Source organism: Poecilia mexicana, unplaced genomic scaffold (genome assembly GCF_051168715.1).
Source record: "Poecilia mexicana isolate PSO_F unplaced genomic scaffold, ASM5116871v1 scaffold_2, whole genome shotgun sequence".
Classification (NCBI taxonomy): domain Eukaryota; kingdom Metazoa; phylum Chordata; class Actinopteri; order Cyprinodontiformes; family Poeciliidae; genus Poecilia; species Poecilia mexicana.
The window spans coordinates 13,478,602-13,504,755 of NW_028263371.1; the positions used below are offsets into that span (position 1 = coordinate 13,478,602).

General features: G+C 40.7%; 1 protein-coding gene across 2 annotated transcripts in view; it reads left to right on the forward strand.

Moving 5' to 3' along the window:
• The first annotated feature begins 3,906 nt into the window (after positions 1-3,906).
• zmym2 (zinc finger, MYM-type 2) overlaps positions 3,907-26,154 on the forward strand; it is a 34,632-nt gene continuing 12,384 nt past the window's right edge. For both annotated transcript variants that reach the window (XR_015764925.1, XM_015007989.2), the window contains exons 1-17: positions 3,907-4,013; positions 11,756-12,478; positions 13,986-14,148; positions 15,385-15,539; positions 16,706-16,854; positions 17,022-17,184; positions 18,660-18,872; positions 18,978-19,122; positions 21,171-21,286; positions 21,689-21,808; positions 22,138-22,288; positions 22,522-22,694; positions 22,813-22,978; positions 23,725-23,753; positions 24,212-24,353; positions 25,128-25,249; positions 25,917-26,055. Coding sequence is in view for 1 of the 2 variants with exons in the window: in XM_015007989.2 (XP_014863475.2) it covers positions 11,771-12,478; positions 13,986-14,148; positions 15,385-15,539; positions 16,706-16,854; positions 17,022-17,184; positions 18,660-18,872; positions 18,978-19,122; positions 21,171-21,286; positions 21,689-21,808; positions 22,138-22,288; positions 22,522-22,694; positions 22,813-22,978; positions 23,725-23,753; positions 24,212-24,353; positions 25,128-25,249; positions 25,917-26,055 (2,854 nt within the window). In the remaining variant the exon portion in view is untranslated. The remainder of the gene's footprint in view (positions 4,014-11,755; positions 12,479-13,985; positions 14,149-15,384; positions 15,540-16,705; positions 16,855-17,021; positions 17,185-18,659; positions 18,873-18,977; positions 19,123-21,170; positions 21,287-21,688; positions 21,809-22,137; positions 22,289-22,521; positions 22,695-22,812; positions 22,979-23,724; positions 23,754-24,211; positions 24,354-25,127; positions 25,250-25,916; positions 26,056-26,154) is intronic.

A 26,154-nucleotide genomic window follows, 5' to 3' on the forward strand; every position in this document is an offset into this window, starting at 1 on the left:
GACTTCTAAGAACTAACAACTGTGAGAGATGAGGGGAATGGATGATGGATTGGTCCTAGTTCAATGTCACATGTTTGGAAAAGGAAGTCAATCTTAACTAACCTTCACCCTTTGGTGTCCTAGATGCAAAAAGTAAGACCAGGAAGTCCTGAAATCCTTGGATTTCTTGTTTATTTTTTAACTAGGCTGCTTTGATGAACAAATCAGGTGTGGTTTGATGGAAATTTAATGTGAAAGACAAACACTAAATAGTCCAGTGGAAGGAAAGCAATTTACAGTTTTCCTGATTTCCTTTCAAATGAAATTCTGGATCCCGTTGGATCTTTTTTAGTGGTCAGTCTCAGTCAGTTTTGGACATGACGAAGCTGAAATATTCTTTTAACGTTTCCATGAAGTCACACGTTGTTCCAGCTGTTCTCCGATTGGTCCAGTGTTGAAAATGAAAACGAATCAGAAGACTACGACAACATGACAACATGAGGTTTTACCGAAATCGTGCAAAGACACAGCAGCTTCCATGTGTGTAAACTTGTGAAATTAAAGAAAGCTTTTAAAAAACTTTTCCAAAACAAACAAACAAAAAGTATTAACCATTTTTTGGTATTTATTAAGTAGAAATACCATTAGTTGTCCTTAGTGAAGTAAAACTGCAAAAATGTACGTTGATTTAAGGCCATCTCTTTTTGTACAGTGCATGTGCATCATCATCATCAAACCCAGTAATGGGGTTGATGATGGTTTAGATCAAAGTACTTCGATGTGTCAGAATGGCCTAGTCAAAGTCGGGACCTGAATTTGTGGACAGACTTCAAAATGCATGCTCTCCAGTCACTTGGACTGCACATGAAGTTGTCTGCAAAAGTGATCAGTTTTCACTGTTGATTCCTTCACTTCTTCCACTGAAAGTCAGATGTTTTTTTTTTACCTCAACGTTGATCTTTGTGGGTTTTGTAGGAAGATGCTTGATCCATTTCAATAAAGAGAATAAGAGAAGCTTATTTCCATCTGTGCTAAGCTGAAACTCAGAACCACGTCGTTTCTTCTTTTTTTTTCACTTCAGGCTTGGTATTCTCCCACCATAAAAGGAAGTTCATGTGATGCAGAAAAACTAAGATGGTCCAGATAACAAAGGCTTACTTGTTCAATGCCCAACTTTGCAGAGGGAAGTGCTGAAAAAAAATAATAAAAAAACACTTACATTGGAACAAAATGGTAAAATGAACGCAGACAACTTATCAAGTTTTCAAGAGCTAATAAGTACCAGTTGAAAAAAAAAATCCTGCTAATTTCAAAGGAATAATGCAATATCTGCTTATTCAAAACAAGAAAACTTTTTTTTTTTTTTACGTAGCACAGTAATCTAACTGGAGGGATATTTGTAAATAATCTATGAATTTGGATCTTCCAAAAATATATTCTGAATTCAAATAATTCTTACAAATAAAAACTTTAAAAGTAGACAAAATATGCTGCTGGTAAGCAGGAAGGTTCTATCTGTGAAAAGGAGGTTGTTCGTTTCCATGGTCACCGCATGCTTTCACAGGATGAGAAAGTGCTGCAAAAGTTAGTGACCTGATGAAAATAGTGGCCCTTTTTCAATATGTCACTTCTGTTCTAAGACCTAACTCAAATCTGATTGGTTGAATTGTTTTTGTTAGGTTAGGTTCTATATTTCTGAGTATAAATCAGTCTGTTCACCTGCATTAATAAAGTGAACTGAATTAGTTTAATTAGGATCATAGTCACATCTGAATGTTGGATTATAACAAATTATAGGACTGAACATGATTATATGCAACTGTATAAACGTGAGCAAGGCCTAATAATAATATTTTGCTCTATATAAACACAAATTAAAATGAATCACATTAGTAGAATCTAATGCTTTCTGCATATGGAGTTCTTCCGTATACACACACACACACACACACACACACACACACACACACACACACACACACACACACCACACACACGGCGTTAGATTAGTAAAAGTCCATTAAATTTTGTTGGGCGCCTATCTTTGCGCATGTATGCAAGCGGAAATCTCAGACATTTTGTGCAGGACACAATAGGCAAATCTGGCAACCCCAGCAGCGATTCCATGTGACTGATTTGGAACTAATAAAATGAATCCTGGACCCGCTTTCTGGAATAACGTGTTGTGTTTTCGAGATGTGTGCGGCCACATAACCAGAGATGTTTTCTGCACCATCATCCGAAGGCACAAATCAGATCTGCGCATTTCAGAGAGATCTGAACGCACCTGGTCCGCCATGTTGCCATCATCTGTTCACAAAACGCGTCAGATTAACCATAATAAAAGCCTTCCTCTATTCAAAATGGACCTGCTCTGATCAGAGATAAGTTCTTATCGCACGGATATGCATTTGTTTTGTCAACATCATATTTAGTGCGAATTAAGAAGGTTTTTTTTTTTTTTTTTTTTTTTTATAGGTCTTGGTGGTTAATAACTGCTTTTCCTGGCCTCTTGCTTTCTGGCACACGTCTGGATGAAATTAGTGGGGAAACCCGACGTCGTACCGACCAACACGGCTGAGAACATGAACTCTCTCAACCCTGATCCCTGCTTCTGATTGGACCCGTGCGCGCTCTGTGCAACGCAGCAGCTTGTTTTACCTAAGAGAGAGGAGAAAAAAAACAGCTTTCCAACTTTAATAAACGCTCACTTCCGAGCTGAACTGCGAGTCAGTTGTCATGAGAGACATGATATGCATCGATAAAATGCAATTAACGTAATGGGGCGTTTTAATTGCCAGCCATGCACCGCTGATTGCTGCCGCTGCTGCGCTTGCGCGACGGACGAAAGAAATATTGAGGAAAAACGAAAAGAGCAAAATAAAAAAATAAAAAATAGTAGTCCTTCAGATAGGATTATGTGTGAGAGAGGGTTCACTCTGTCTCTATTTTTGGCTACTGAAAAAACGCATCAGAAGACACGTTTTGTTGACGTTTTATGCTTATGACCTACGGCTATTCAAAAATCAAAGTTTCGTTTCTCCGAAAATTACATAAAACCGGTGAAATTTTGTATTTAATTCAGAATTGTCGACAAAATGTCGCGACCAACCCCAGTGTTTTTCAAAGTGAGGGCCGCGGTCCCATGGGGTGCCACAAGGGGGCGTCAGTGGGACCTCAGAAAACTGGAGGGGAAATTAGACAAAAGCACAAATAAAAAAAAGGGAAAGCAACTTATACCCAGAAAATAATAAATATCTTTCATAATAAAATTTTATATATTTTTTTATATTAAAAAAAATATAATTTTTTTAATATATTATATTAAATATAATATATTATATTTAATATAATATTTAATAATATATTATATTTAATACCAATATTTACATTGGTAACCATAGATTTACCAATGTAAATCTATGGTTACATTTCTGTAACCATAGAATAAATGGTTACAGAAATGTTATTTTACATGTTCATCTTTTTATGACTGGAGAATAAAATTGAGAAAAAACATTATGAAAGGATGTTTCTTTACATATTTTAATGTGGTAAAAGATGGTTCTGTCCTATTCGATTCTAATAACTTGCACTCCATTAATCCACTAATAATTGCTTCCTTTCCTAATTGTCATAAACTGAAAGATGTTCAGCAGTTTTTGCTAAAAATGCTTTAAAATATTATGTGCGTTTATATTTATATCCATGCCGTGTAAAACAAATTGTTGCCATTACAACTGGACATCTTTTGAGGAAATCTGTTGGAAAAGAAAAGAAAATTTCAATAAAATGCATTGGAGTTCGTAATTCAGAGGGTACAGAAAAACGGTCTAAAATGTTACTTCATAATAAACATAAATTGATTTGAAGAGACTTCTCTGGAACCACGTACTTAAAGGGGAGTGGGCTGCTTGTGCTATAGACGATCTTTGCAGGGAACGTGAAGGGTCCTGCGTAGTGCGCACGCGCTTCCCTCTCGGATTAATGTCAAGGCACAAAAGTGGCGCTACAGCGTTTCGAGCTCTCCTCCGGTAAGGATATTTCCCACAAGGGTTTTATTTCCCACTTTCGTGCCTAATTGCTTAAAGTTTCGGGAACTTGTTGGGGGGACCAGTGGGGTTCCTGGGGAGGCTCAGTGGAGTCACAGCGACCAAAGGAGATGCACTGAGAGCTGAATAAACAGTTAATTTGTCTAGCTTTCCTCCCGGCTCCGCGTACTGTGGTCGCTGCCGCCTCTAGTCTCCAGTATTGTTCCGTTGGCTCCCTAATGGCGGACAGCAGGCAGTGCTGCTTTCCGCTGGGGGGTTGTGGAGGGGGTGGGAGAGGGCTCTATGTTATCTGGTTCCGTGACTAATGACTAACACCTGGATTTTTGTAACGGTCAAGCATACAACGTAAATGCGATTTATTCGCGTCTACCATCACCAGCGCATGACATAAATAAAGGCAGTTCATGTGAAACGTTTGGGGAAGGGCGCCCCTAGTGGAGGCCGGTATATTTGCCACTGATTGCGCCAGGGTGGACTATGTGCAGGCTAACTTTCCAATTAAAACCCCAACGTGACAGGTATCATAAATGTTGGTGTTTTTAGCTGAATTCCGGGCCGGTTTTGATGTAATTGGTATATGTGGCGCACCAGACAGCATAAATGGGCCCAACAGGATGGGGGTGTGTGGGATTATAAACGTTTGCAAACGTTTTCTTTTTTTGGGAGGGGGGTGACGGGGTTATTTCTGGGTGTCGAGCTGTGTATTGTGCAAAATACGCTTCCGCGGGTTTCAATCTTAGCAAGTTGTTGTTGTTTTTTTTTCTTTTTTTTTTTTTTTTTTTAGCGGCGTTTTAACAATGGCGCAGTCTGTGTCGGCTCTCCTCCCCTCGATCCACCGCTAATCCAATGGCTGTTTGCGCCAGGAAGGGCAGGCAGGGGTGGAAACGGAACACCCTGAACCACGTTTTCTCCTGAACACCCCCCTCCCTCTCCTCCTTCCTCCCTCCAACTTGGAGGCTAGCTTTTCCTCCAACTCGGGTTATTTATGGAAGAGTTGCGCAGCCCAGGTAGCTGGCTTCACTGTCTTTGATCAAAGTTTTGGAGCAGCTCTAGTCATCGGCAAGTTAAGTCAGGATAAAGCGCTGAGAAGCAAAAGGGAAACGGAAGGAGAATTGGGTGGAAGTGGAGCAGAGGCATGGAGGGGGGAAGTAGTGCCCCCCGTGGTAACCGGGCCCCTGGACCTCATTTGCCGCTATGGTGGCCGCTCCAAGTCCTGGTAAATTATCAAGGACACGGCCTGAAATCCTGCTACGTGCTGCCTTCCTGTGGTCAATATATATTTTTTTCGTCCCATTAAACCTCATCAGCTGTAGTTCAGGGCTTGTAGTTTCATCTCTCCGCTGCCAGGTAACCAGTTTCTATCTTTCTTTCTTTTCTTTTTTTTTTTAACCCCAACTCATCAGCTGCTATGATGTTGTGGTGGCTGCGCATTACGCATCACATCCTCAGTGACATAATACTTATATAATGAGCTCAGGCTTTTTAATTTGAATAAGATATGCTATCTTCTTCTTTAGAGCAAAGGGGGTGGGGGAAATGCTGCATATCTCCATATTATGACTTGCTGCGCAAGCCGGATGGTGCTGGAAAGGTAGAGGAGCACCTATGGTGATGTGGCGCAGACGCTGTTTTGCCCCCATGAAGCGGGTTTTGTTGCAGGGGAGGCGGGTCTCTGTAACACACCGCCCGGCCCCTCCTTATCTCTGTCCACCTGGTGTTGACGTTGGGAGCAAGGTTACATGTCGGAGCTCATTAGTGCCCGGATCCTCGTTTTTTCTTTTCTTTTCTTTTTTTTGCCTCTCATCCACGTGCATGCAGACTGTCTCGCAGCTCTGCATTGCAGTCTGAACTCAGTCTATTTTTTCCCCCTTCAGAGCGCCACTGCTTTGCACTGAGATTCATCCATCCCTCCACCTCCCCCCATTCATGAGGCTGGCAGGCTGAAAAAAAAAAAAAAAAAACTGGCGTCCATTGCTTTTTGCAGCTCGGCTTGGCTTTGGGGAGGGGGGAAGTAGCGCTCCACATTGTCCACAGTATTTTACCACCGGTTACCATGGCATTTGCAAACAGATGTTGTTACCTCAACACATGTGGTCTGATGACATCAGCCTGGTGTTCTGGCTTACGGGAGGTAATGCTGCTGCTGCTACGTGCAGCTGCTTTGGGAGCAAATCTGGTTTTAGGAGCTGCTACAAAAAAAAAGACATGAAGATCTGGGACTGACATTTTGTTTTGCTGTGAGCTTCCTGTCACGTGAGCAGACGGAGCGAGTCTTCCTCATTCAGCTTCAGTGTTTTTGCAGGAAAGCAGATCTCGATTACTGTAGGGTTTAATGTTTTTGCAGTGTTTGCAGACCCTACTAACACAAACATTTAAAAACATAAATGCATTGTATAATTGTATTGGTTTTTGTTTTAAATGGAAGACCAAGCAGTTATTCCTTCCACTGCTAAAATAATATTATAAGGTAACAGTTTTCACATTTTTGCCCAAAGTTTGTTTCTAAACAGCAACATTTGTCTTTCTTCTACGTGAGGGAAATGCCAAGTGGTTTTGTTTCAGCCAGCTAACCAGCTGGGTGCAGCAAGAAGTGGAGGAGGGGCAGCACTGCTTTACTTCCTCCATCGAGGTTAAAAACTCCAGTCAACCCGACACTTCCTCTACATAGGATGGAAAGTAATTGCAGTTTTAAAACGTCACTGTACCTCGATAGCAGTGGCATAATACCAACTGTTGGTATAGTTTTGAACCGGCAGCTGATTTATGCTCATTTACATGTTTAAATGTAAACTATACTGAAACTGTTAAGTTATGAGTTAAACCAAAAAATGCACAAATCCATATGTTTACATTTAGGATGATACTCAAAGTGACCCAAAGAGACTTTTTCTTCATTCTATGAGAATCTTTTATGGGCCTGTACTTTGCTAGGATATTTCTGAAATAATTGGGATTATAACCACATTGGTGATTGGCCAGAAAACTGCAATCGGTGCACCTCTAGTAAACATGTTATTAGCTACTTACTGGTAGCCCTGTTACTGTGTTGCATCAGACTGAGTCCCCCCCATAGAGGCACTTCCCCCACACCCACTTCTCCTTCTACGCTCCAATCAACTGTTGGCTACAGATTCACATCCAGCAGCAGCGAATCCATGGCAACCCACCCTGCTGACTCTGGTGGATTGCCAAAGAAAATATGATGCAAAATTGCCAGAAACATAGAGACTGGATCTTTGTTTATACATTAAAAAAACAAACGTTTGACGTTTATACTGGGAAATATTTTTTTCCAGTTAATTGCCTACCTCATTGGGTAGTCTTTTAGCTTGTGTGCTGTTTGAGGAAAAAAAAATCACAAAAACAAACAAAGCTTCTTTTTTTTATTTAGTGCTGAATACTTCGTAGTCTTGCCTTAATTAATGCAATTAAAATATTGTCTCACTAATTGGTTTATTTTTCCATTATGCTGAAAATGATTAATCGCGATTAGTTGACAGGGTTTCCCCCGGAAAACTTGCTAAGCCCGATGCTTGGGGCGCTAGGGCAGTCATTCAGCCGGCCGCCATGTTTTTGAGTTAAAAAAATGTTTAAAGTTGACATGAAATTTGAAAATGTTACTTGATAGTTATGCATTTTTGGAAGACTGGATGATTAATAACTAAACACCAACTATATAGTCTTAAAAAAAAGCCAATAATTAAAAAAAAACTAAGATAAATTAACAATGCTAAGCCTGGTGGGGGAACAAGTAAAGCCTGGTGACCCGCCAGGCTTATAATACAGTGAGGGAACCCTGGTTGGATTAATCATGATTAGTTGGATTAATCATAAATAATTTGATTAATCAATTATTCATGCTTAATTAGTTGTTGAAATATTCGTCAACTAATTTAGGTATCGATTAATTGCTAACTGGAATGTGCAGACTCAAAGGCCATTTGCTCAAATGGCAACACACTCAGAGCAGTAATTCTGCCAAAACTGTACAAATAATTCTCACATTTGGTATTTAATATAAAAATAAAAAACTTTGTAAACATGTTTTACTCAGTTCTCCTCAAGAGGCGTACCTTTAGCTTCACCTGGTTAACATGTGCTAGGTTACTGCATTTTAGACAACTAAAATGTTTTTTTTATTTAAAAAAATCAATGAAATTATATTAATATTTTAATGCATTTCTTACTTTGTAGTTTAAGTGGTTAAAGCAAAAATCTGCAGAATCTCATTTTTAATTTGATTAATTGTTAGAATAAATGATTACTAAAATAATCGTTAGCTGCAGGCCTGATATTGAACATGGCATTGCGAATTTTCAGTGTAGAGTTTTAAATTTAAAACTTTGCACTTAATTTAAAACTCGATCGAACATGTTATGTTTGATCATAGCATTTACAGTTTATTCATAACTTAATTGTGCGTATTATAAAAGATTGTCCGGTTGGTTACGTGCATCCCAATACAGACGTCTTCTTATTCTTTGTGGTATTTAAGCAGCCAGGAGGTTTTATTATATCCATATTCATTAAAACACAGATATAATGTGCGCTGGGCCTCCTGGAGCGTGGGTAAACGGTTGTAAAACGATTGTTTTTCTTTTTACTTACCATGTCCTTAATTTTAAAAGTTCAGAGAGAAAGGAACATGTTTGGAGAAACAAACAGTGCGTGTCGCTTTTAAAACATGCCCTGAAACTTGACATCTTGGTAGCCTATGATGAGTCGTCACCAGTTAAAGTAGGATGTGTCCCAGTTTAGAACCATGTGACGTTTCACAGGGAGGCCGGGGGTCATCCGCTGGCTGCACCGGCTCTGGTTCAGATCTGGGGGGGACAAAATAAAAACAGGACAGGGGGATTTTCTCCTGCCTTGTCAGGAACTTAAAATGACAGAAAATCCGCCATGCTGAAATTCAGTTTGACTGAAGTAAAAAAAGAAAAAGCTGTGAAATAGTGTGTGACCGGACACTTCCTTCCCCCCCCCACTCCCCCCCCCGAAACCCACACCCCAGCCCTCTCCCACCGAGATGCAGCCGTGGCATGGTGCTGGGATCAAAATGGCCACCAGGATGTTGTGGTTCTGGGGACGAAGCGCCGCCTGGCCTCTGCTCTGGCTCAGGGAGATGTGTTCGTGTGCGCTCAGGCTCTTCCTGTCTGTTGAGGGGAATGACGAGCTTCAAAGATCAGCGCATCCGTTCATGTGTACTTGTGCGTTTCTGCGCCGCAGCTGTCAGCGGCGACGTGATGTATGGGGCTCGCAGCCACCCGACTGCTACGTGACACAAACACAACCAGCTTCCGCACATCCGCAAAACGTTCTCCCCGACTGCAGGGCTCTGCCGCTCGTCTCTGGCGTTTTTAGAGTCCGCCTCGCCGTTTAAGCTCCATTCATAAGTTATGTATTACTCCGGTTGGTATGGCGATCACTAAATCAACATCGCCCAGATGAGACGCACAGAGAGCCAGACTTTTTAGAGGCAGTGGGCCTTACCGTCACCCTGGCAACTAAGGTGTAGCTTCACCGGTTGCCAAGGACGACGAGTGAGCACCTTTTTGCGGAGAAGCGGAAGGCAGCAGGTGAGAGAAGGCCTCCGGTTGGCTCAGGTGTGTTGGAGCAGGGATCTGTCTGAAGGTAGCTCTGCTGCATTTATCATAATATTTATTGTGATGAATTCTGATTTATTGTTTCTACAACAAATCCCAAATATGTTTAGACACATGCTGTCTGTATTGTTGAGATTAATTTGACTATTTTCTCCATGGCTTGTTCAATGAGAGTATCAGATTTTATTGTTTTATATCAATACAATCTGAAAATACAGTTAAATGAAGTTACTGTGTGCAGCTTAGTGATATAAGTTGGACTTCTTTATGTCACAGTTACCCAGTAAAGAAGTAATAACTGGTTCTTATTGTCACTTTATCACAACAGTGTGACAAAATACAGTGATAAAACTTGTACCTTCATATCACCCACTCCCAGTTATCATGACTTTTTTTTCATATAATAGAAAACTGGATTTATCCTAATAATAAATTCCAATTAACGTTGTTGAAAATCCTCAAAAATGTATTGCTTTGGGTTATTTTTATTTTTTTCCCACTCTTTGTTCCATAGAAGCATCAATATATTAGAAAATATCATAAAATGCAGTTTCTATGTTGCGTGTAGAGATAAGAATGTCGCTTCTTTATGTAACAGGTATCCTGAAAATGCCTATTTGAAAACAAGTTGTTTTTTTTGAGAGCATTGTTTGTGTTCACTGATTTATCGACCAGCCGATTTATCAATGCTGATTTCCTTAATTTTGGGAGATCGCCTGACACGTGTGAAGCCGATCTTATGGACCTCAACCACTGACCTCTTCAGATAAATGCTGTGAGAGAGATTCAGTTGATCGACCCACCAGGTCACGTCTGCACCTTTTATAGTTGACAACAGTCACCCCACGGTTGCCAACTCAGCAACTTTCTTGCTATATTTAAAACTTTTTCAGACAAAAAATATTGGCGTTGGCCAAAATCGGCATCGGCAGGTTAGGCTTTTTAAAGATCGGTAATCTGCGATTGGCCAGAAAACTGCGGTCGGTGCCCTGCTACTTTAAAACCAATAGATGTGGTCAAATACATCTTCAACATATTAATCTTTTCTTTTCCCAGCCGCTGGGTTGACTCATCTCCATCAGGCATCTGTGATTAAACCGAAGCAGGAAGACATTGTCACAGCTTGGTCATGTTTCTGTTTATTTCCTACAACTCTTATCGTTGTGGCGGCATTTATCTGATCGGGTCAGATAAATAAAGTTATTTATCTTGACGGCATTTAAAATGGCGCCATCTCAAGCTAAAAACTGTGCCATCCCAGTTAAGCCTGTCGCAGTTAATTAATTGCAGGATAAATGAAAATGAGCTTGATGGTTTTCATTCTCATTAATATTTTTTTTTTGAGGGCAGCTTTGTTTAGAGACTTAATAATCCACAATTTCTCTATTTTTCTCTACACAGGTTGTTCCTCCATACATCAGAAACACGCTCGCCTCTGTTGCGTTTTTTGTTTTATAGTAAACACAAAAAAGTTAAGCAGCCTACCATCCTGGAGCCTAGCTCTAATAAATGACACTTAATTGAACAAATTTAGATGTTAATCTAATATATGGCTAAAGAAAGGGAGTTATTTTTAGAAAAGCTAACCCAATTAATTCATCTTTATTTCAAGTAATACAATTTAGATTCCATCTGCGAAATTATTAAAGAAAATAGGTTTTGTCAGGCTTAATTCTGCTAATAAGTTAATTACTCAAGTGGTTGATGACATATTTCCTGTAGCTGTAATTAATTGCAGCCCTTTTTAATTTTTCTTGTAATGGTAAATAATCGAAATGCTTGACCTAAATCACACATCATCACTACGGCGACGCCAAGACGTCCATTTGGACTCATCCAGAGAAATGTCGCTGATTCTTTGAAGTCAAAGCACAGATTTAGGATGAGTTGGAGGAAAAAAATATGAAAACAGATGTCCTAAAGGGCTAGTGCAACTAAATTGAAGAGGGAAAAACAATGGAGAACAATCTCAACCCATAAACGGGGTGAAACCATGGCAACCGCGGGTTTTACCTCAGGGGATACCTGAGCTACCTGTCCAGCTGTCAGACATTATAAAACTAATTACTGGCGCGGCCGCCTCCTAATTGCGTCCTAAACGGCTTCTGTTTGACTCGCCAGGTGGTTGCCTTAGCGATGGATGGGGAGTCAGAGCCAAGCCCTGTTGTGGCAGAGGACGTGGAGGAGAGGGCGGAGCCCCTCGACGCCACTCCTTCCTCCCAGCCGCCATCCCCACCTCCCGCTGAGGAGTCTGGGGAGCCGGTGTCCATGGAAACGGGAGACGAAGCCACAAAGGAGGGTGGCACAGAGGACAATGAGGATGATGATGTTGTTCTCGTAGAGGAGGAGGCTTCCCAGCCGCTTCACGCTGCTGCTGCTGCTGCAACCTCTTCTCCAGACGGACCCAACGCGGAGAGTGCCGAGCATGCGGGTGCTGCGGCAGAGGACGCAGCAGAAACGCCTTCCAAGAGCCCAAACTCTCCTCCGTCTTCCAACGCATCCATGGCGGCGGCGACGACTACGGCGGCAGCGTACCAGAAGCCGCCGACCGCAGCCCCGGAGCCCATCGTCATCGACGACGAGGAGGACTGTGAACAGAAAGAAAACTCTTCCCCCTCACCTGCGCTCCCCGGGGAGTCCTCCGCCTCCCACTCGCCCACCGCGTTCAGCAGCAACGACCCGGACTCGGAGATCAGGATCTCCAGCGTCACCACTCTGGGCTCCAGCAACCAGAGGGGCTCGGCGGCCAACACGCCGCCGCATCCAGACGATGCCCAGGCCGACATCAACCTGATGATCACCTCAGTGACGTCCCTCCAAGGCGGAGCGGCGGCAGTCGGAGAGGTGAGGATTAGCACTGGAAGCGCAGGCAGAGATGAAGCGGTTCTATTGGGTGGAGAGCGACTAGGACAATGAGTTGAGGCCCTATGAAATCTGACTGTACAAATTCCACTTCTGTTTTTCTTTTCCTGAATTTCTTTTTGTTTTCCAATTTCAAAGGGGTAGTATGACATAAAATCAACATTTTTTATGTTATGATGTTATTCCCTCATCAGAAACACACCTGGAGTGTTGCTTTGATTCTTTTATGGATGTTTGAGAAATCCTTTAATCTCTCATGGCCATTCAAAACGCCTGGGTGGATCTAGCTCCACCTTCGAGGTGCAGCTCCTCCTCAGAGCTGCAGTTTCCAAGCTTCCCTCACAGAGCAGCCTTTCCCCATTCAGCTCCTTCAGACTAGCCAGCAGCAATTAGCAAATACCTGGTGGAGCTGCACATTGTCTGAGCTCTTTATTCGAGCTACTGCTGGTCTAAACGTTGCTAATAGAGGAACGATGTGGTGATGAGCTCCTGAAGGCCGAGTTTCAGGAAGAGCAGGAATTTATAAAGAGAGAGAGACCAAATTTCAAGGTGTTAAATCAGAAAGTAAAATTTCTTAAGTCATATTTGATACACATGCAACTAGTGAAGGTACCATAGTTACTAGATTATGCTATAAAATGGCACTGTGTGCCTGCAAAGCCCATAATACTGCCCTTTCACCTTGTTTTATTTACCCAAAAAGTATGTAATTATGTTGTGACTGGAAAAAAAATTAACAAATCATTAACTAGAGTTCCACATTTACTATTATTCTGTTTCACAAATATAACAGACTTCTGTGGTTCAACAGAACATTGGTTCTACAAGGTGTTAAAGTGTTTCCCCCTCATTTGTTTTAAGGAATTCAAACATTATGTGGAAAACTGAGAATTGGGTTTTTACCAGCATACAAGAAAATCTCCCCTTTAACAAGGCTTGAGAGAGATGATCCCAAAATTTGGGACACGGAGCAACAGTCACCTACAACTCACGTCTGCTGATTTATTTAAATGTTCAAGATGTGGCGAGCTGTTTCTTATGTTTCCGAGAAGTCGTATCCTTGCGCCTCCAGTCAAAATGCAATGACAAAATGTACAGAAAACTTTATTTTTGAAGTGAAGACGTCAACGTTTCGGAAAGTTTTTTTTTTTGTTTTTCCACCATGGCTGAACGGTTCATTCTGTCTGTGTGGAGAAGAGAGCCCAGCCTAACCAGCTAACTGTGGCTACAGGAGCTGCTATGGCCAAAATACTACACAGACTGCTGTACATCCTCCACTTTTCTCCAATATCGGCTAATTCTGTGAAATTGTGTGTTATGAATTCCATTTTGTTTATCAAATTCCACAACCGCCGTCCGCGTTTTCCGCATCGCAGAAATCGCATTGCCCTTCATATGTCATTGGTTCTTCATCGCGTTGCTTTCGGATGTTTCTGCTGAATGAGGGGGAAAATGGAAAACCTGTAACCTCTGCTGCATCTGCCCTCAGGCGGATGAAAACGAGACAGAGGAGAACGGTCTGCAGATCAGCAGTGCCTTCAGTCTGAATCCTGACACCCCATCTGCTCGACCAACCGCCTCCTTTAACCCCGGCCGAGGCTCCGCCAGCCAGCTGGTTCAGAACGGAGACACGGGGACGCACAAAGCAGCAGGTAACGCCTGGAGTTAACCGTTTCCTGTCGGGTGAACGGTGTAGTAGGCCCTCTGCCGTTTTGGTCGCCGGAAGACGGGGCCGGCTAGCGGCACTCATGAAGAATTAAAGCCTCTCGCTGCCGTCCTTGGTGTCATCCGAGACCAACAGACCAACACGACGAGCAGCCGGACTAACTAAACCGCCTCCCAAAAGCAGTCGAGCCTTTTTTCCACATTACAACCTTAAACTTTGATTTATTTTTGGGGGGAATTTATGTGGAAAACAAAAAACAATGTAATAGGAGGAAAAGCATTGGATATAGAACAGTTTGAATAAGTTTTAATACATTTTCAGTTGATTCATTTAGGCTTCCGTAGAAAGTTAAAGGAGTGAATGTTCTGGGTTTGCAGTATCGAGAATTTTTACTTTTGAGCCTTTCAACATCTCCATCTTTGTATAAATCTTTGAAAATAAGTTATTATCCTCCTACTTCACCACTATGCACTACTTGCCTCCTGTTTCACTAAAGATCCCTGTTATCTTTCATATTAGAAAAATGACCCATATTTATGCAGGTGTTGTACGCTATAATGTCTATATTGCATGTTTTGTCTTTTTACACAGACTATATGGACATTCCTTAGAAATCATGGGGGAGTAAATTGTGTGGAGTTGGAGGATTTAACAGATGCACTTTAATCCTAAACTGGGAATCTGCTTAGGACAGGAATTACTGGGCTCTGGTTGACCAGTACGTCGTCCAGCAGCAGCACCACACCACTACATCCAGATTGTCATGATTTACAGTTTTCAAACTGGGTTTTTACTGCAGCATGCTACACATCTGCACACGATTGTGGAAATCAATATTTCCAGATTAATCATCATTATTGATTTATTTTATTTTTTTGCCCCCACTAAATGATTTACAGGCTCTAAAATCCTCAGTTTTATTGTTTTGGTTGTTTTTAGTTGCTCTCTTTCAGTTCAATCATTGATTGGGATTTGTTTAAAATTTTAGAAATGTCTTGTTTGCGGTTTAAGTCAGCCTTTTAGAAGTTTCTGTAGGATGTTTTCTTATTAATGCTAGGATTCTCTGAGTGTTTCAGGCATTCGCTGCAGCTTTTAAAATGCCACATTTGTGTTTAGCCTCTCTCTGCCTCCTGTGGCTATGTGTCCAATAAAAATACCAAATGAGTGATTCTAAACGTGCAACCATGGAGGTAAGATTTCCTTCTCGTCCTCCTTCTTGTAGACTCATGGATCTCTCAGTCGGCCTCGGTTCCCCGGAACCAGAAGCAAAGTGGGGTGGACTCTCCGTCGCCTATCACCTCGCTGCCAAAGCCTGCAGGCCAGTCTTCCACCTCCACCTCATCCTCAGGCTCCCAGACACAACCCAGGACCGTCAAGGTGGGTTCAATCAGTCAGATGTGTTGTATCCACCATCTTATAGAAAAATAATGTATGTAGGTAGGTAGGCCTCTCATAATGATACATTTTACTGGGTGATAAATTGGGTAACACTTTATTTGAAGGGGGGTGAATAAGACTGACATGACACTTTCATAAACATGACATAACACCTGTCATGAACATGAATAAGCCTTCATGAATATTTATGACTGTTGTCATAAAGCGTCATTCGGTAAATTATGACACTTTTAATACAAAGTTGACATTATTCAAAATGTCTTTGTTATGACAACTTGACATTAACCAAGAAATCATTACTGATATAAATTTGTTATAAAATAATTACTGATTGCACTTTAAAAATTAGGTAACTTTATGTTATTAAAGGTAAAGTTTAAACAGGTGTTATGTCATGTTTATTACAGTGTCATGACAGTCTTATTCAACCCCCTTCAAATAAAGTGTTACCATAAATTGTCCCAGTAATTGCTGCGATAAATGATAATATTGTTATTTTGAGACTATTTTTAAATCTGTAGATTTAAAAACAAGACAAAACATTAGACAATATAAGACATGGGTAGAAAGGTGTCTGATGTATATTGTATTGTAAAATTTGCCCTCCAAAATAAAAGACAAACAAAAACGGTGAATAAAATAAAAACTTGGAAGTAACTAAACCATAAGTAAAATGCATCTTGATGTCTGTAAACAACACTGGCCTTGAAAAATTATTAATCATCGGCTCATTTTAATCCATCGTGTGATCAATTGATTCATTGCTTATTGCGACGGGTTTGGATGTAGTTGCAAAAAAAGAGATTATTGGGGAAAAAGAGGTTGTTTCCACACTACCCATACCTCATCGATCTATGATGAATGGATATCTGCCATGAATTCATATCACACTTTTTCTTCTCTGAAGAAAAGAAAGTGACTAGAAAAAAATCAATTAAAATTGCACTTGGTATGAAAGAATGTAAGATGTTAGTTTAAGGCCTTAACACCCAGCCTTACATCCACGATGGATACCTGTCATAAATTTATAGGAAACTTTAGATGTGTACTTGAAAATGAGCTAAAAGGTCAGAAAAATGACAAATGTGTAGTATTTCTACATTTTGGAAAGCTTCTTTCTGTTAAATCCGTGTTTTTCCTCCCAGGTGACCTGCGCCAACTGCAAAAAGCCTCTGAAGAAAGGCCAGACAGCCTACCAGCGAAAAGGCTCCTCTCACTTGTTCTGCTCCACCACTTGTCTCTCTGCCTTCTCACACAAACCTGCACCCAAGAAGACCTGCACCATGTGCAAAAAGTCAGCCTTTCATTTTCTCTTTTTATGCCTGAAAATGCACATCACAAGCTCATAACAGACTTTTACTTTAGCCACAAGTTTTCTTTTTAGGTTCCCATTTTCTGTGGATTTTTTTTTTTTTGTCAACTAAACCATGCGACTTCTTTGTCTTTTTTTTCTTTCCACAGGGACATCACACACATCAAGGGCACCATTGTGGCCCAGGTGGACTCTAGCGAGTCTTTTCAGGAGTTCTGTACGACCGGCTGCTTGGGCGCGTACGAGAACAAGAACAACCCGCCTAAAACAGGCCTGAAAAACAAATGCACCGTCTGCGGGAAACTCACAGAGGTCAGTCTGTCCTGCAACCGCAACGTCTTATTTATTCATTCATTCGTTCATTTCTTACTTGTCGCTCCCAAGACGTGAATGTACCTGGTAGAGCTATGTTCACAATTGCAATTTTACTGGAAGTTGTAAACCCCGTTTCTGAACACAGGCTGCAGTTTGGGATTTATAGGTCGTTGTTTGCAGGACTCCCTGTAAACTCAGGTCAGTGATTCAGGAATCTGTAATCTTTCACTCCGCTCAGCGTTGTAAAAGAGCGTTCATGCCCATCTAGCGCTTTTACAAACTAAGCTATTGATCCTCGGTCGGCTTCTGTAGGGATCCAGAGACAAACTGATCTGTCGATCTACTTTCTCTTTAAACCGCAGTCTTCCCTAGGTATTGAGAAAAGCAGGAGGAAGTTCAAGCAGACGGGATGAGGCTTTAAATGTCATAATAATGCTGCAGGATCTAGAAAACCAAACTGCTTCACTACTTAGATAGGTGTTTTTTTTTAACTTAGCCTGTTGTGGTACCTGTCTCGAGTGTTTCCATTACAAATGTCCTAAAGAAGCACATTACGGATGGGAATGTTTTTCAGGAGCAGAATTTGTATTTGTGGGGCTATAATTGCTGTGACACACAATTACGACTACAGTTACCAAAAAAGGAAGTAATAAATTGTTCTTATCACTTTTATCATTATCGCATTTGTGACACCAAATATTGCAATAAAACTTTAAGTCCGTATCGCCCACCACTACTGTAAAAACACAGCTGCTGTAACCTTTCTTACACTATTTTCAAATGATTTCCCTCATAATTCACTAAAATATGAAAAAAAGATAAAAATGACTAATGAAGGGTTATCATGAGGCTCCGTGTGTTAGAGCATTATAAAAGTATGCTGGACATTTATTTGTGGTGAAGCATGTGTAGCTCCTTTGTTTACCAGAATCATTTATCTGTGTAGTTCTGAGCTAAACCAAGATGGAGGTTTGGTCCAGCCCAGAGGAAACTCTAATTCTCTCAGGCCGCTCCATACGTCACACCTTTCATTACTCTGTAGCAGAGACTCAGTTTGACTCCACCTGGGCGTTCTGGTTTTGCTTGTTTTTATTGCATGTTACATGGCAGAGTCCTGTTGCATTACCTTCCAGTCATCGTTCTCTTGTCAAACCATATCCTTCACCATCATATTGCTATTTATCTCGACTTTGCCGTATTGTATTTCCCCTCACAAAATGAATTATTCATCTTTCGTCTATCTTTATTCTCATCTGGCCTCGGTATAATCTAGTTCAATCTGTCTGACCGCTCTTTCCTGCCTTCTCTCTACAGTACGCCTCACCATCAAATTCTGATCTTCACTATTCATTTTGATGCGTATTCTACCATAGAAGAACTTTTTAACCGTTGAGTGACGTAGATTAAAGTTCAACTGCGTGGAGAATCCGTATTTTTTCTGCTCTGATGGTTTTATTTTCCCTGTCTTCCAGATTCGGCATGAGGTTAGCTTTAAGAACGTGACCCACAAGATCTGCAGCGACACATGTTTCAATGTTTACCGCAAAGCCAACGGGCTGATCATGAACTGCTGCGAGCAGTGTGGCGACTATCTGCCCAGCCGGGCGTCGGCCAACCACTTCCTGCTGGTCGACGGCCAGCAGAAACGCTTCTGCTGCCAGAACTGCATCAGGGATTACAAACAGGTAAACACCCTCCGCCGCCCTGCTGTTCCTTTTTTTTTTTTTTTTTTTTTTATCATAATGCTTTCGTTTGCATCTTGTTTTGACATGATGTTTTTTCCCACGCAGGCCCACAGTAAACTCGCCAGCTGTATGACTTGCAAAACACTAATCAAGACGGGGGAGGTGCTCCAAAGCCTCGGCGCAGGCGGCACCATGAGCTCCTACTGCTCCGTCAGCTGTATGAACAAGGGCAAGCTGACGTCGTTCATCAGTGAGTACTCAGAGATGCGTACCGATCCGATACTGGTATCGGTACCGATACTGGAAAGAATTCTAGATCAGGTATCGTGGCACTGTGCCCGATCCATAAGGGCAGATCTATTTGGTCTAATTCTTCGTGCTCTGAGTGACGTCATAATTTATTATTTATTTTACTTTCAATTACTTATTTAATTCCTATTTGCACTTTCTGAACCAGTTTAGAGAAAGTTTGTTGCTGTTTATTTTGCACCAAGATAGTCAATCTATTGTCTTAGTTTCTTTATTTACTTTACAGAGGCTGTTATGCTTCTCTGAACTGACTGAACAAATTAAAAGTTGTTTTGTTTTTACATGTTTGACTAAACTTATGAAGTTATCGGTGTATTAAAGTGATGTATTTGTTTGATAACTGGTGGAGAGTTATCAAAATAAATTTGTAATTCAGCAGCGTTTTTCTGAATCAGATCAGAATCGGCTGATGCCAAACCTCACATATTGGTATTGGAAGTAAAATAAAGTGCATCGCTGCATCCTTAATCAGAATGCACAGGATTTGACAAACCTTTGAGCACTTAAGTTAAAAGCAGACTGCTTTAAGATCAGCTTTAATTGCATGTCTCAACATCTGGTGTAAAACAACAGCAGTCAGTCAGGTTCATGTTTTTAAAGCTGATGGTAGAGAAGTTCTCAATTTGTTGAACATGGATTTGCTCTGTTCCTTATTCAGTATAAATAATAATGGATCAAAATGCTTGGGTCTGTTCAGGAACAGTAGTGTGAAAAATTGTTTGTCCCCTTCATGATTTCCTTTTTTTTTTTTTTGCATGATTGTCACACTTCAGTGTTTCAGAACAACAAACTAATTTAAGTATTGGTCAAAGACAACCCAAGTTGGCACAAAATGCGGTTTTAAAAGAAGGTGTTTATTATTAAGGGAGCCTAATGACTGGTTGGGCCAACCTCGGCAGCAACAGCTGCAGTCCCTCATCTTTACAGAATAGTTTTAATTCAGGAGGGTTTTCAAGCTTTTTAAAGTAGTTTCAATAGCATTCAGGTAAGAACTTTGACTAGGCCACTCCAAAGTCGTCGTCTTGTTCTTCTTCAACCATCCAGAGGTGTGTTAGGAGGCTGGTGTGTTTGGAGAACCAAAGTTAGTTTCAGCTTGACGTCACCTTCAGAATGTTCTTTTTTTTGTTTGTTTTGGTAGAAAGCAGAATTTGTGTTTCCATTTATGACTGCAGGTCTTCCTGGTCCGGACGCAGCAAAACAGCCCCAGACCATCACACTACCACCACCATGTTGTACCACCGGTATGGTGTTATTTTTACGCCTAATGTAACCGGACACAAACTCACAAAGATTAAACTATTTTATCTCGTCGGTCCTCTGAATGTTTTCCCAAAAGTCTTGGGGATTATCAAGACGTGTTCTGGGGAAAGCTGAGCCCAGCCTTGACGTTCTTGTTGCTCACTAGTGGTTTTCATCTTGGAACCATTTTTGGCCTGAGGCACTTCTCTGGATGTTGTTGCTGGGTCTTTATGACCTCTTGGATGAGTCATCGCTGCGCTCTTGGGGTAATTTTAGTCGGGGAACCACTCTAGGGAAGCTTCGCCACTGGTCCATGTTTTCTCCATGTGTGGACAGCGACTCTCACTGTGGTTCCCGACGCCATAGAAACGGCTGTGTGACCCTTTCCAGAGTCATTTCGATTACTTTCCTCATTTGTTCCTGAGTTTCTGTGGATCTCGATGTAATGTCTAGCTTCTGAAGAGGTTTTGAGTTTTTCCTCCCTTAAACATTGTTTTAAAAACTTTATATTATTATTTTTTTGCTTACTTGTGTTTCTTTTGACTAATATTTAAATTGGTTTGATGTTCTGAAACAGGAAGGAGGCTAACACTTTATCTACACTACTGTATCTGCGCTTTTTTGTTATTTAACATGAATCGGGTACAGTTATTAATTTGTGACTAGTAAATACAAATTCATGTATCAAGAGGGGCACAAAAATACAGTGAAAAATGTTTATTTTTATACATTTTTTTTGTGTGTGTGCAGACAAGGAACCTACATGTCATTTCTGTAAAAGAAGCTCTTTGCCGCAGTACCAGGCCACGCTGCCAGAGGGCGACATCCTCAACTTCTGCAGCTCCCAATGTGTTGCCAAGTTCCAGGTGAGAACTTGAAACAAAAGATGCTTCTGCTGTGTTGATGCTGTAGATTAAAAGTACAACAGCTCGTTGGTAGAGGAGGAAAAGGGATTGGAAAACAACTTATTTCTATTTTATGTGTTTGTTTGGGCACTTTGGGTTTTTACTTGGTGCATCTCAATAAAATAGAACATTGTTAAATTGTTCATATATTCCAGTTAATCAATACAAAGAGAGAAACTTTTATTATACAGATTCAGTAAACGGAGCGTAACATATTTAAGGATTTAATTTCTGTTCAAGATATTAACCTAAACTTTACAAAGGCAGGTTTGCACCCATATTAAGTGAGTTAATTAGTTTTGTTTAAATAATTTAGCAGTTTTACGCCTGAGATTTTTGTTTTTTTCCCTCCTTTCTTTACAGAACGCTTCCCTTCCGACAACCACCAACGGTCAGACGCCCCTCAGCAACAGCTCTGTCCAGCTGAAATGTAATTACTGCCGAGGAGCGTTCAGCCTGAAGCCCGAAATTCTGGAGTGGCAGGTCAGACCGTCAGAAATGTCCCAAAGTAACCCGCTAGTTGTCGGACCACATTTTGGACAACAACTAGCAGACATCAGATAAATGAGTTTTCACTTCATTTAAACATTTCTCTCTATTTTAAAAGTAGAGCTGCTAAAAATGAGCCGACTCTTTAAAGTATAAACAATTTATCTATTTAAAAGCATTTTTCCAGTCACTACAAAATGACTTTACTATCACTTTATGTAAATTTAAAGATGTAGGAAAAAAAAATATTTTTATGACAAAAAACTAATCTTGATTGAAATGGCTGCAGTAATATTGACATAAATGTGTGTGTGTGTTTTCAGGATAAGGTCTATCAGTTCTGCAGTAAGACCTGCTGTGAGGACTACAAGAAGCTCCACTGCATCGTGACGTTTTGCGAGTACTGCCAAGAAGAGAAGACCCTTCATGAGATGGTCAAGTTCTCTGGCGTCAAGAGGCCCTTCTGCAGCGAAGGTACCGCCTCCGTTCTCCTCAAGGACTCTTAACGAATGCAGCTTTTCCTTGAGAGGTTGAAGTAGGTACAATCTGAGTGTTTTTTCTAAGCCGCTTTAGTCAAATCAGGTTCTTAAGCGGCTCCTTTCTCCTAATTCAAAGTCGTTAAGGATTGAGTAAATCAAATTGTCTTTTTTTTTTTTCTTCATCCTGCATTTTTTTTTTACATATATATTTGTTTTCTGCTCCTCCAGGCTGCAAGCTGCTGTTTAAACAGGATTTCATCAGCCGGCTGGGGCTGAAGTGTGTGAGCTGCAACCACTGCAGCCAGCTGTGCAAAAGAGGCATCACCCGGCAGCTCGGCAACATGACCCGGGACTTCTGCAGCGAGACCTGTGCCAAAAAGTTCAACGACTGGTACTACAAGGTCAGCTCTCTCCTGGAAAAGAAAGTTAAACCGATTCACGGGCGGTTTGATTTGTTGGGGGAGGGAGGAAAAAGAAAGGGTGTTAACGTTCCGAAACATTCCTCTGCTTGGCCACCAGGCGGCGCGGTGCGACTGCTGTAAGGTTCAGGGAAACCTGACGGAGTCGGTGATGTGGAGGTCGGAGATGAAGCATTTCTGCGACCAGGAGTGTCTGCTGAGGTTCTACTGCCAGCAGAACGACCCCATCATGGTCACGCAGAAGGGACCAGAGAACACCACGCTGGGTACGGGCCGAGACGCTTCCTGCACATTTTAGTAATCAATTATTTGATAAATTGATTTTAAAAAATGGCAAGTTCTGCAGATTTTTGATTTTGCCACTTTTTCCATACAATATTAGAAATGCGTACATCAAGGCTGATCTGGAAGACAAGGGTTTTATTTTTTTATATTAAGTCCAAATTGTATACATTTTCTGTACAGTTTTGGCTCTGAGTGTGTTCATTTTTAGTCTGTATGCTAATTACTAAATTAGCTGATTATTTCAATAATAGTTTCATTACGATTAATCTGATTAATGGTTTCAGACTTAATACATTTATGTTTGTTTTTAGGGGAAGTTTAAGCCTTTCAACAAACTGCTCTGCCTCAGGAGCATAAAGCTTCTTATTCTATGAACTTTTATTTGATCAGCTGTAGTCAGGATAGCTTTCAGGAAAAGTAGGTCATGGCAACAGATCTGGTAGTTGTGTCACTCTGAAGGAACTCTCAGAAAAGTAACGGATGTGTACAAAACCGTGAGTTAAAAAAAAATAAAAATACAAAAACAAACAAAAAATGAAGATCCCAAATCTCTTGTTTATATTTCTTTTCCTAATATCCAACAAAACAAACTATTGCTGCTAAAATGGAGGCGCAGCTACTCCAGTACTTGCACTTCATCTGAAGAAAATCTCAACAACTGAGCAGTCGGCTTGAAGAAATGAACTCTTTTTGAGATAATCTGTGTTTTTTCCCTCCCTCCTTACAGGTCTAGACATGCACGCCGCAAAATCTGGGGTAAGAATGAATAAATAAAAATCAAATACTTTTCTTGAGAGCATGAAAGTATTCGTAATGTATGACAAATCAAACCTTTCACACCTGCTGAAAAGCCTGTCGCACTACGCAGTTAATCAGTTAATGGCATAATAAATACAATATATATTTTTGAAGAGCAATTTTGTTTACGGAGGAAAATCTATTTTACTCACGGTTCTGTTGTGTTTTTTGTTTCATTTGTTTTTGGTTGTTTTATTTTTGGATATTTTAAAATATCATTGCCTTCCAGTGATATTAGCCTTTGAGAGAACAAACTTGAGTTATTGTGCCATTACTGTTTAAAAATGGTCTCAAAACCACAATGTTATAGTTTATGGCAGTAATTACTGGGACAGTTTGTCGTTGTGACCGGCCTGCAGACTGACCTGTGCTGATTTCCGTTTACGCTAGCCGCTTCATTTTCTCTCGTATTCCAGCTGGTGAACCAGAGTCCTGTGGCGTACTCCAGTGGAGGAGTGATCAGAGATGTGAAGAATAAAGCGGTGCTGTGCAAACCGCTCACCCTGACCAAAGCCACCTACTGCAAACCACACATGCAGAGCAAACATCTACAGACGGGTAAAATATGACGCAGCCAGTCGAACTTTGCCCTCATTTTGTCACTTTACCACCACAAACCTTAAAGGCTTGCAGCTGCAATCAGAGTAAACTGGGACTCTGCAAAGTGTGGAGAGTTAATATCAGCTACTGTTAGAGCTGTAAATTATATTAAGTACAGGAAGGTTTGGTGTACCGTGACAAAATATGGGATTGAGTCAAAATTATTTTATTTTCATTTATTTTTTGTGAGCCTGGGCGATAAATCAATTTCTTTGGTTTTTGAAGATTTAAAATACAGTGGAACATAATGGTCAGGCTAAGATGTTTGTTTTTGTTTGTTTTAAAGTCATATGACAATAAAGTCAAAATAATACAAGAATAAAGTGTTACTACCAGAATAAAGCCGTATTATTAATGGAACAAAGTAGTAATTTTATAAGAACTCCAAACATAATATATATATATATATATATATATATATATATATATATTTTTTTTTTTAGTTAAAACTTCTTCTCTCAAATTTAAAACTATTTTCTTGTATTTAAACAAAAATTCTCATAGCCCGGCCCTGATGCTCTGTCGTAAAACCCACAGAAGAGACGATTGGAATAAAAAGACGCATTTCAGAAAATAAAAGCGAAGGTGGGGGAAAAAATCGATCTGGTATGAGGGGGAAAAAAAAGTACGACTTTATATTCAAGCCTTAACGCCCAGCCTGTTGCACAGAAGTATTCTGCTCTCACTGATTTGCTCATGCTGGACTCTGACGTGGCATTTCTCTGTCTGCAGACGTAGATGACGGCGTGAAGAGGGAGTATATCCCCGTACCCATCCCTGTTCCCGTCTTCATCCCAATGCCTATGAACATGTACGCCCAGGTCACCCCCACTCCAGTCTCTATGCCTCTACCGGTGAGCCCCGTGTTTCATCAACGCAGTCACTGTCAAAAGTAAACACACATGCACATGTTATGATGAAGTTGTTTCAGACAAAGTGAGGCCCCCGGGGGCCATTTATGGCCCTCTGAACAATTTGCTGATTCGTAGATTGGAGCAAATCTAGCTTGTGAGCATAGATGGTTGACACTCATCTTTTAGGACAGCTTTTTTATTTTTACAGATAAATAACATCGTCTTAAAAAATATTAGGGACAAAAAATGGTTTTGGATTTATTAACTATGTTTTTTGCACTCATCTTGCGTTTGGAGTAACTAGAACCACAAACATCGACCTAATTTTTTCTGAAAGCAAACAATCAATCCAAAATGGAAAAGCTCTAATTATGCAAGACCTTTTTTTATATATAAATTTCCTTCTGCAACGATTTACCAATTAAATATCTGACAATTTTGTTAATTTTAATACAATTAAATTAAAAAGGCACAAGAAATGTTTTCTTTTTTTTTTAACATCATGTTACAAAAGATGTTAAAAATTGTGCTTCATCTTAACGACTTTGACCCTCATGGTAAAAAGTTTGGACACCACCGAAGGATAAATTTAAAAAATATTCCTTCTGGAACTGGAAATATTCAAGGCGATCCACTTTTATTAAAGCCTAAATCCTGCTCCTTCCAGGTTCCTGTGCCTGTGTTTCTGCCCACCACGCTGCAGGGGGCAGAACAGATTATTCACACCATGAAAGACCTGAAAAGCGAGGCGCCCTCTAGTACCGCAGAGGCGGCTGTGGTCATCGACGACGACGACGAGAAACCAGGTGAGAGTCTGCCGAAATGTGGCGAGTCGCACGCGGCTTTGCTGAAGCGCGGACACTTCAGAAACAATCGGCTCGATAAAACCTGCCGGAAGTGTCAAC